General features: G+C 43.8%; 1 protein-coding gene across 1 annotated transcript; it reads right to left on the bottom strand.

Annotated features, from left to right (window-relative positions):
- Positions 1-260: 260 nt before the first annotated feature.
- On the bottom strand, positions 261-9863 carry LOC124722408 (vitellogenin-1-like). Its single transcript, XM_047247576.1, has 20 exons — positions 9833-9863; positions 8867-8896; positions 8584-8729; positions 7609-7746; positions 7402-7524; positions 7094-7318; positions 6325-7013; positions 6063-6231; positions 4961-5553; positions 4665-4881; positions 4265-4478; positions 3921-4173; positions 3339-3627; positions 3018-3249; positions 2660-2932; positions 2416-2573; positions 2191-2334; positions 1610-2090; positions 1363-1499; positions 261-1100 (listed from the first exon to the last, which is right to left on the bottom strand). Exons 1-20 carry the CDS (start codon positions 9861-9863, stop codon positions 261-263), a joined length of 5382 nt encoding a protein of 1793 aa, XP_047103532.1.
- Between the last annotated feature and the right edge of the window lie 666 nt (positions 9864-10529).

Raw genomic sequence — 10529 nt, forward strand, 5'->3', positions numbered from 1 at the left:
TTATAAGTCATTTTGCAGTTGCGTTGGGGTGCATTAGTAGACGAGAAACGTGATCTTTCCGTCCATTATTATGAAAATGTTAATGTTCTCATTTGTGTGTTTAGTTTGTGTTTTAGGCAGGGATCAGGTATGGAGATTATTGAAATCTAATTCTACAGTGAAAAAAAAGATATGCAGATTGAGAGAAAAGATTTATTTCATCTTTCTAACCATGTGAACATCTTTGCACACTTAGAAGTTCTTTACATTTTGTCAGTATTTCATGGTTGTCTGCATGACAAGTGGATTTCGGTGCGTATTTCGGCGTTCTTCGACTTCTGGCTGAAATCGAAGTTCTGTGGCGACTTCTTCACTTGTTGGAACCAGTGGAGGCCAGCAGAGGTTTTGTTGATGAAGTGGTATGGGATTTTCCTCCACTCCACCTTGTCAGCCACTAGAGGCGGCAAGCACTGTTTAACCTTCTGAATGCTGAACGCCAACTTGCCCGCGTGCTCCAGTGCCTTGACAACCTTCACCGGACGGAGGTTGCCCGGAGACTTGTAGCTGCGCGATTCACGAGAAGCAGATTCTTCGTCGCTAGCGGATGATTCGTCACTGTCCACGCTACGTGCAGCAGCTCTGTAAGGGCTGGGATATTGCCTGGCGACGATGTTGTCAGCCGGAAAGATTTCGTACGGGTAGCAGGGAACGTTATTCGCCTCTGACTGCAAGCGCTTGACACTGTCGACTTGGCAGGTCTCCGGAATGACGTAGCGTGCGACGAAATGGCGAGGGTCCTTCAAGATACAGTTCTCGGGGATGGTCAAGTCGGTCACCGTTTCGCCATCGTAGGTACCGCAAAGACCTCTGGCAGAGTCCTTGTAGGTCTCGTTGACCAGCAACAGGGCTCGTTCTCCATCGTAGTGCAGACTTAGGCCGTACAGCGGCACGGACAGCCAGCTGCTGCCACTGGGTAGGAGCGCACCCACTGCGAACACTGCTCCATCCACATCCACGTGCGTTGTTTCATCAGAACGTAGGTTATGCTTCATGCGGTCTACTACAATGTACTTCGTTGAATCTTGCTCAATATAGTGTTTTCCGATTTGTATCTTGAATTTCTGAAACACAGAGCGCATACATCGTGGCATTTAATTACAAAACAGATCTTGGCAACTGTTTCAAATCATGTTGCTTATCATTCTCTAGCAACAATGGATTCTGTGACTGAAAACATAAGAAACTGTCCAAGAATAAAAATGAGCACAAAACATGACGAATGAAGTTCACTTATACTGCTATATGACAGTTAAAAGAGCTATTTTTATAGCAAATGGTAATTACCCTTGCGCCTGACTGTTCCTGCATTGCGAGAACACTGACGTTTACGTAGCTTAATTCTTCGTCATAGACTGGTTTCGGTACAAGTGATAGAATCAGAGTCCAGCATTCGGGCAACTCGAGCGGTATAGTCAGGTTGTCGAATGTTGTCATGTTGCGCTTGTCCAAGGAACATGCAGCTGCAATAGGAAAATTTAGCACAATAGTGAGTCACATGTTCCACACAAACGCGATGGTGAATAAGGAGGCATTCTGAGTAAGGAAAATGCTGGCGCTTTGAGGTACTTACGAGCGACGTAACGATGTTGGTATCCTCTGGAGAGCTTCTCAGCAACGTGTCGTGATGGATGCGGCAGCCACAGATGGACTTTGCCTTTTGGCCATCCTCTGACGTCAGTGAAGTTCGTCGACAAGGCTGGTACGTTCAGGGAGGCGTTGAAAGAATCCCATTTCGGGGAGAACCACAGATGCCCGTCAAATCTGCCGCTCGTCACCTGGTGGGCAGCTCTCAGATCCGGTATTTCAGAAATGAACGGGTACAATAGGTGCCTGGCATATGAGTATACGTGGTAAGTGCTGTTAATGAATCCCAGAGACAAGTCGTCGAAGCTTCCCTTGACGGAAAAGTAGTCGAGCAATCCTGACTGCTCTGTGGCGTTTCGGCATGCGTACAAAATGTTGTTTCCTTCTCGCATTTGTTCACGACATTTCTTGGCGATGCCACTCTTGCCGATCTGTACCTTCAACCTTTCGCTGCGCCCTGCTTTGAACTGAAAAAACAAATCACACATCATAACTGTGAAACTATTCTCTCATAAATCATATATTAACATCTGTTTCAACAATTGTTTCGTCTAGAAAATAACTTACCTCTGCAAAGATATGCGACTTCTTGGCACCTTCATATTCTGAGAGATACGAAAAGGATATAGTTGAGTTAGGGTTGGAACTGTACGCCTTTTCGAAGTTCATTTCGGGCAACAGTGGGAATAAACCAATCGCTTCAGCAGACGCCTGAAAGCACAATTACTTACGGATATGAGTACGTACTACAAACATGCTCTTGATCTGGGGACTGCTATGGTCTATATATACCTGGTAAATGCGTCCTCTTGCTGGTTTGGACCAATATTCCGCGTCTGATAATGTAACAGCTCTGAGAGTGTTACGAGAATGCATCAGTGACAAACGGTAATCCCCACCACCAGGCTGCTCGAACAACACTCTCATTTCAAGGATGTAAGATGTTCCACCTGAAATGAAAGTTAAGTCAGAATCCGACCTTCATGTATTCTAATGTTCCAGTGAAGTTGATATTAAAACGTGCGCTGTTACTCACGTTCTAAAATGCCCTTTTCAAAGGATTCCAGACTCTGTTCCAGCGGTTTTACAAACAAATCGGCGTTTGCAAGCTTCCTGTTCTTCATTTGATTCACAAGCTGTTCATAATTGTCCTCGTCAGAAGAATCTGCTGCCCTCTTGTGATGGAATTTTGGATGACGTCTCTGCATGGACCTGTAGCTTCGTGGCTCCTCTTCATCGTCTGACTCCAAAGACTGCTCTTCACTCCTGCTCTCCAGGCCCGGAAAGAATTTCGTGTACTCCTTCTTGACTGGAAATCACAAGCACTTTGGTTAATGTACGTATTACTTTTAATTCCAGACTGTTTACAAAACTTGAAGGCCAATAACACCTACGAGCTCTAATTTGTATCGTAACGTCCTTGGCCGACGATTCTTCTGGTGCGTAGTAGAGTGTGTGGTTGTAGTAATAAATTTCATCCGAAGCCCATGGGAAGTATACACTCGACCAAACGTCGAATTTCTTTGCGTGATCGGCTGCAGCCTCCCTGTCAATGAATTCAGCTTCAGACTTGTAGTCTACGATGAAGGCCATTCCAGTTGAGTCCTTACCAAACACGCGCTGAGCCTGCGTAAACGTAAGAGCAAACAAATCAATGTAATGAATGTAAGCGACTTACTACTCGCAACCAGTAATACAAAATAACGTTTTCTTACCTGCACCGCTGGCCTCACGTGTACGATGCGGCGGTTTTCACCGGCGTTGATGAGTGGGATCGGCGACCACACAGCGGTGGTAGGTGCGCGGCTCGCGCGGACGAGTGGGTATTTTTGGTTCTTGTCTAGTGGCTGGACCTTAATCGTCGTAAGATTCTGCGGCAGATTGTGGGAAATATGCAACTTCACCGGAACGTAAACCTGTAGATTCTGCACGAGCGATGACTCGTACACTTTCTTCTCGAGTGGGAAGATGATATTGATCTTGGAGTTCAGTTGTGAAGCGTACCTGAAAAGCAGAACACTCGTGGTTTACGAGAACTGTAATGCAGCTGAGCAGAGGAAACTAAATTAGTAAGCAGTTCTAATATTTCCATGAAAGTGTGCTTAAAGCACGAGTTGTGAATGGGGCATGCATTTTCCCTCTGGAGATTTGGCTATTATATCAAATCCCGAATGTGATGGGATTCGCATTGTCTTAGAATTGTACTATGCTTGTAAAGCCCAACCATTCACAGACTTTTAATAAACAACACACTTGTTTTTTACAACTTATATTTTAAAATCATGAAATACACTTACGTGGCCTGGATTTCAGACTTTACACTTAGGGACTGGAGACGCTGTTGGGGTTCCGACAAGAGCTTCTCAATGTCTGGGTGAATCTCAGCCGTCGCATTCACCTGAATCGAAACTAATGCAGGGGCGTCGAATTTTATATTGCATGGCAAACCCAGTATTGAAGGAAGACCTATGCTGGCCGATGCTGAGTTCGCCAGAATTGTTTTGTTGTAGCTGTTGCCAACGCGTAGGTCTTGGAGCTCGTCCTGGATAACTGTGAAATAAAATATCATTTTTGAGCAATAGTTTGTGTGATCTGAATTTTTTATTTCTGAATAATGATAAAAGAAATAGCGTCTACTAACATTCTTTAAGCAGCTCAATGGTGATGTTGTCGTACGCTACAAATGATTTCGATGCAAAAAAATCGAGAAGGATGTTGCCCTCGAGAGGTTCGCTGACGTTTCTCTGTATGTTTAGCTTTCTTGCAGGGTCGCTGGCCGATGAAGGTTCGGATTCGCTCGTCTGATTTAGTAAAACTCTTACCAGCTGCCGAACGCTGCTGACCATCGAGGTTACCTGTGTTGTGTAAATGAATTTCATATCAAAATACCTGTCACCAGTTTCATACGAGTACAGCAGACACAACGTACGGTACGATACGTAATAATAACTAAGTAATTCATTTCTTGGACAATGAAGTGCGGAAACTAAGTGTAACATCACTGTATCCGTATGATTGTGTTTTTAATAATGCTGGTTTACCTCTGAACGGTGACTGATGAGCGGGCCGTGGAACTTCTGAAGTTTCACTGAAGCCGCACTGTGTACGTAACTGTCCACGCTGCCGATAAATGCCGATAATTGCTTGTATGCCAAGTCGAAGTCCTCAACAACGGCGCTGCTGATATCTCCAAAGGACTTGTCCAGTCCATATTCTTCCGTTGTCAACAAATTAAGGGCAGATTTGGCAGCCACAGCACTACGGATCGAAGGATGACACTATCAGAAGTTTGCACAATATGATTTAGTATAATGATCTCTTGAAAGTGAATACTTACAGCTCAGAGTCCTCGGGCCGAAGTAGGCTGACGGCTGACTGTATTATGCTCTTGACTGCTGCTTTCACCTGGGTGTTATGGTCGAGGTTTGAGAAATGAGCCAGTTCCTGCAGGACGCTAGCCGGCGGGTTCGTCGCCACCAACAACAGAGCCGAAGCACATCTGATCTCGTGCGTTTCTCCAGTGTTCTGGAAGAGCTGCAGGAATATGTTCTGCGCTATCTCTGGATAAGCTTCGGCAAGTTTGTCCAGTGACATGACCATCATAAATCGCTGGAAGGTAGAAACGGGTCTGCGTCCTTCCAAGTAAGGTTTAAAGACTTTCACGATGTCTGGATGTCCAATGTTGCCGAGGGCCCTGATGTACAGTTGAATATTCGGGCTGTAAGCGTCTTCTACAGCGCGCCTCAGCTTGTCTTCCAACTGTTTCACGTATTCGGGGTTATATTCACCCAGCAAGTCTTCATAGTTATCTTTCGGGTAGCGTGAATTGGATACATTGCTCACTTGGGCCAAATGGATGAGTTCAGTGGCGGCCAGTATTGCAGTGATGTTCAGCGGGTACTTGTCAGATGCATCTCCGGTGGCAAATTTCTGCAATCAAAATTTCAGATAATGTATTCGCTGTTCATTTAAATTTGTATTTCTTATGATTACGAATGCACAGAAAGGTTAGTACAGTGACTGAGAAAGGTCAGTACTGTTCCTGGAGAGAGATAGTTTGAAAAGAGTAGGAGCTTTGTGTTTTTGTTAAACAATCCTTGCGTATCCGTCAAGACCTGTTTCACCGCCATTGACGCCTGTACCACAAAATGAGACCGCAACTGCAGTAGGACGGAAGCAGGTAAATTCTGCTATCGTTTCTAATAATCTATAACATATACGCAAAATCTTACTATTTAAGTAATTCCTGAGTGTAATATAACTAATATTCTCTGCAAGTTTGCTTCTTTGCACTGCAATGGGCTCATTAACTGAGCACTTTTCGTCATTGCCATTGTTATCCCTTAAAAACTACGAAGCTACTCAAGAGCTAGTGAAATTTGCTGAATGAGCGTCACATTAACGAAAGCAAATATGAAGTATCGGAGTGAGTTACTTACGAAGACCTGCTTGACGTATCCCGGAATAGGTGTACGAGCTGTTTTAGGGATGGATGCAAAAGCTTCGGCGGCGGCTCTTCCACTGATCATTTCTTCATCGATGATCTGGATGAGATTCAGGAGAGCAGGGCCAGTACCAGCTTGTGCGAGAGCCATATAGTACGCTCTCCTACAATGAAACACACCACAATAATGAATATAGGTCTGAAAGTTGTCGTACTAGAAAAAAATAATTACATGTACAGAGTTGGACGTTACCTACCATGCATACTCCGAGCTCGGATTTTCTGGAGACTGTTCACTGTATAGTTTTTCAGTAATGCGTTTAAGACTGATCTCGTCGAATACTCGGAGAAGGCTTATCAATAGCGGGAATTTTGATAAGGCTTCTTTTGGTGCAATCAAGAGTGGATCGTAGAGTGCTTCGCCAATATCTCTGGCCAATGAAATAGCTACGCGAGAGGCATTTACTTGTCGGTCATAGAGTACAGATTTACCTCCTACAGCCACGAAAAGAGCCTCATACGGGTGGTGTGGTGGCTTTTTCAGTCCAGGCTCTGGCAGATGTTGTTGGTATGGACTAACTGCTCGCCGGTATCTCCTCGGCGCCTCGTAACTAGCTGCGGCACTTTCTGAACTTTCTAGTGCTTCGTCTGACTGTTGTTCACGATCTTCTACGCTGCCAGACTCGGTAAGATGAGCTCTGCCCTCAGAAGAGTCAACGTGGTTGTACAGGAGACCTCCGGTGCGGCATTCGGGGGTAGGAGCTTGAACTACCTTGCGGAGGCGGAAGTGTTCAGTCAGAACCGCACGCACGGTGCTCGCAATCATTCCCTTCTGTTGGTTGTAGAAGAAAGGACTGACAACAATCTTTTCTGTTGACTCCGCGTAACCCAGGAGGTAGTTGTTTTGTGACATGTTAGCCACAATAGCTCTGCTGTTGGACGAATGCTGTAAATGAAGAAAACGTACGTCACTAGATGGAGTTAAGCTTAAGAATATGGATCAGTATAGTCATTTAAATAACTTACAGCCAGAGACGGTGCTGAGCTACTGTTGAAGGGTTTCTCGTCCAGACCGAAGTAGTAAAGGCGGTCGTCACGGCACCTTGAGTTGTTTAGCTCTTTCGTGACGTCTATTAGTTTGGCTTTACCGTCGATGATTTCGGGTAGATCAATCTTTTGTTCACTCTGGAGGAGGTACCTCGGAATCGGAGTTCTGGCGTATTGAGTCATACAGTCTCCAGTTACAGTTTGCTGTAAATAACGTGAGAGCATGAATTTACATTTCCGAGGTGAAAATTGCTGGAAAAAAGGACAGTCCACGTCAAGAAACATACCTCGTACTTCTTAAATATCGACCCTTTCTCTGGATCGATGTCTACTTGGAACATACTGGCAAGAGCTTTCAGCTGATTAACTTCTGCATCAGTGAGCGAACAGTCGACGAGCATATCGACGATCTGTGAATGTAATTTCGCGATCAGATGAGTACAAAGTCGTGAAAACTTTTCTCTCAAAATCTAGATACTCTAGAAATTTACTACCTCTCCATCCTTGTAGAGCACGTCGAAAGGAGCCTTCGATAGCCTCAGAGGCTTCCAATGCAAATATTCTTCTGGGATAGGATTGTCAAATCCTCCAGAGAGATTTGCATGTATTCTGCTGTAGATTGCGTTGTAGATCTGCAAGAAAAAAAAGAGAAGACGATATTATCAGTCGTTTATGTCTACAATCGAGGCAATTACTTAAAAATTGCGAGGTAGTCGGTGGATAGTCGTGTTTATTGATCCATCTACTAACTTTTTATAGCAGCACATACCGTTTAACTTTGTTTTAATTGATATTACAGTAAAATCAAACGATTTTCTCAGAAAGATGAAAATAGTAACGTGTTACAATGACGTTACTCATACTTGACAAGACACGTATCAGTTTCGGGAGAACTTAATTAATGGGGTAAGAACACTTCACTTAATAATATCTCCTGACCTTCTCTGTTAGTACACTTCATAAGCACAGACTGCCTGACATATCATCGCAAACAGTGACTCGCTGTATTTCCATGCTTATGAAAAGGTAAGAAGAGACGTTACTTTCACTAACTAGATTTTATTGGCCTCAACCAAAACAATATTTTTCAGATACTCGCGTCTGTTCTAATTTAATGTAACTGCAAGTTATAGGATCTGAATTTGTTTCTACCTCCGGTGTTAAGAGTTACACTTACACTGCATATCTGTGGCAGCATCAGTGTCTCATATTTGTAGTTGGCACAGTACAGACGTCGGAGCTGATACCAGCATTACTCTCCATAGCATATCACATTCCCAGGATGATGACGTGACTCATCAAATGGAGTAGCACATCCAGTTTGTATCATTCGTTTTTAGACGAGCAGATTGAAAGTTTCTTTTCCCATAAATAAATTAAGTTCCATTATAACGCATCGTCCTCGTAAGTTTATTTCTTTTCCGGTCTGTTGGACGATAACGTTGTTGTCAGTGAGAAGCACAACTTACCCGCAGCTGAAGCTCTCTCGGCGATCTCGGCCTGGCAACCAGGGTGACATTGTAGGTTACACCACTCCATTGGTTTGCTAGCTGGTTTAGTGCGGTCAAACTTGTGGCAGTAACGTTGTACACGTATTCATATCCCGGTTTCCATACTGAAAAATATCAACACAAATTAACAGGTTCTACTTAACGTTTCAAACAGAATCGTTATAAGAAATGCACTATTTCATACGTTTATCACAAGGCTATATTTAGGTGCAGGAACGTGCTGATAATGTGTACTACTTACGGCTTGGCTGTTCGGACGCAGTTGCCCCGACTGAAACAAAAGAAATTTCACATTATAGATATCTATTGAACGCAATAAATAAGAATCTATAAGTACTGGAGTTAGATGCGTGGCAAATCGTAATTTCGTTGAACAGGTCATTAATTGTGGTATGAATGACACTTGCTTCGAATATCAATATAAAAATATCAGTTTTACTTTTATCTTTATTAACCACAAATGGAAGTAATGTAGACAAAGATGTCCAATAATGTCATGAATGTATTCATGTCTGAATTTACACTCTACAACAGAAACTGATTTCCCAGTAAAATACCGTATTTCTAACAGCGGTAGTTTCATGACTATAATGATGGAATTTGAATATCTGTCACACCGCCCCCCCTCCCTCTTCACGCTTTAACTTAACTCTGACTGACTGACTCCGTGAACAGGTCCAGCGGACCTCGTGATGTTCAGTAATGGCTGCATCATTCTCTAGTTATGGCATCATTGGAAAGCACAACTGAAAATACATGCACCGCTTTACAACCTATTAATGTCGGATTTCGAAGCTAGACCCCAATTTGTACCTCAAGTAGCACGTCAGTTGTTCTCGTAAAGCAGTTAAACTGATCCCTGTCCTTCCACAAAGAAAAACATCTTCTCGCTAACGGGAATCGCATCCCCATTCTCAACTACGGAAGTAGAGAGGAACTGGTACTAAGTGGCGGGTATCTCTGGAGTTTGAAATAACTTAAGTGGGTATTTCAGTTCATCGGACTAGCAAAAGAGAATTTTTGAATACATTTTAGAAGAATAAGAAAGATGGAAACTATTTAGAAAATGAACTATAAAGCATGGGTTTTGCTGAGGGCAGTCGTCGAAAACTGTTTGCGCACTTAGTTTCAAAGAGTACTGCTGTTTAAAGGTATGCAAGATTGGGTAGCTGTGATTTCCTGAGCTGCCGGAGAGCTGACCACTTACCGAGGAGCCCCAAGAGGATCACGGCCCACATGATCGTGTGGACTGGAGCAGCTGGTGACGAGAAGGAGGTCGGGCGCGGTTTATATAGTGGCTGCTGGCGCCTGCCTCAGCAGATCTTGCCGGATCAGCTGCTGCAGCAAGCGCGTGCCCGCGACCCAGCAGCGCTTATGCGGCACATCACCAGATTACACAGTGGCAGCTCCCCAGTAACAGCTAACCACAGTCGCCTGATACGATCAGCTTGCAGAATCCGTTCTTCACCAAGTGCTCTCTCCAGAAAGTTCTTGCTCAAATTTAGACCGTAACTGCCTACAAATCCTGTGTTGGAAAAGGCGCAATATTTAATTTATAGTCACTGCAGCACTTCAAGCACATCACCACACATATCAGAACGTTAAATGAAAGGAGAGAAGATTAGGGTTTTACGTCTTATCGAGGAAAAGTTATTTGAGACGAGGCAAAAGATCAGGATAACGGGAAGGTGGGAATGCAAATCTGCTATTACTTTTTAAAGGGATCATTATGGCATTTGCCTTAAGCGATGTAGGGAAACTACGGAAAACATAAATCTGGATAAATAGGCGAGTGTTTGAGCCGCCGTCCTCCCGACTGCGAGTCCAAACTTCGTACGGTACACATTAACTGAATAATAAAAAATGTTCAAATGTGTGTGAAATCTTATGGGACTTAATTGCTA

The sequence above is a fragment of the Schistocerca piceifrons genome, chromosome X, assembly GCF_021461385.2.
Source record: "Schistocerca piceifrons isolate TAMUIC-IGC-003096 chromosome X, iqSchPice1.1, whole genome shotgun sequence".
Classification (NCBI taxonomy): domain Eukaryota; kingdom Metazoa; phylum Arthropoda; class Insecta; order Orthoptera; family Acrididae; genus Schistocerca; species Schistocerca piceifrons.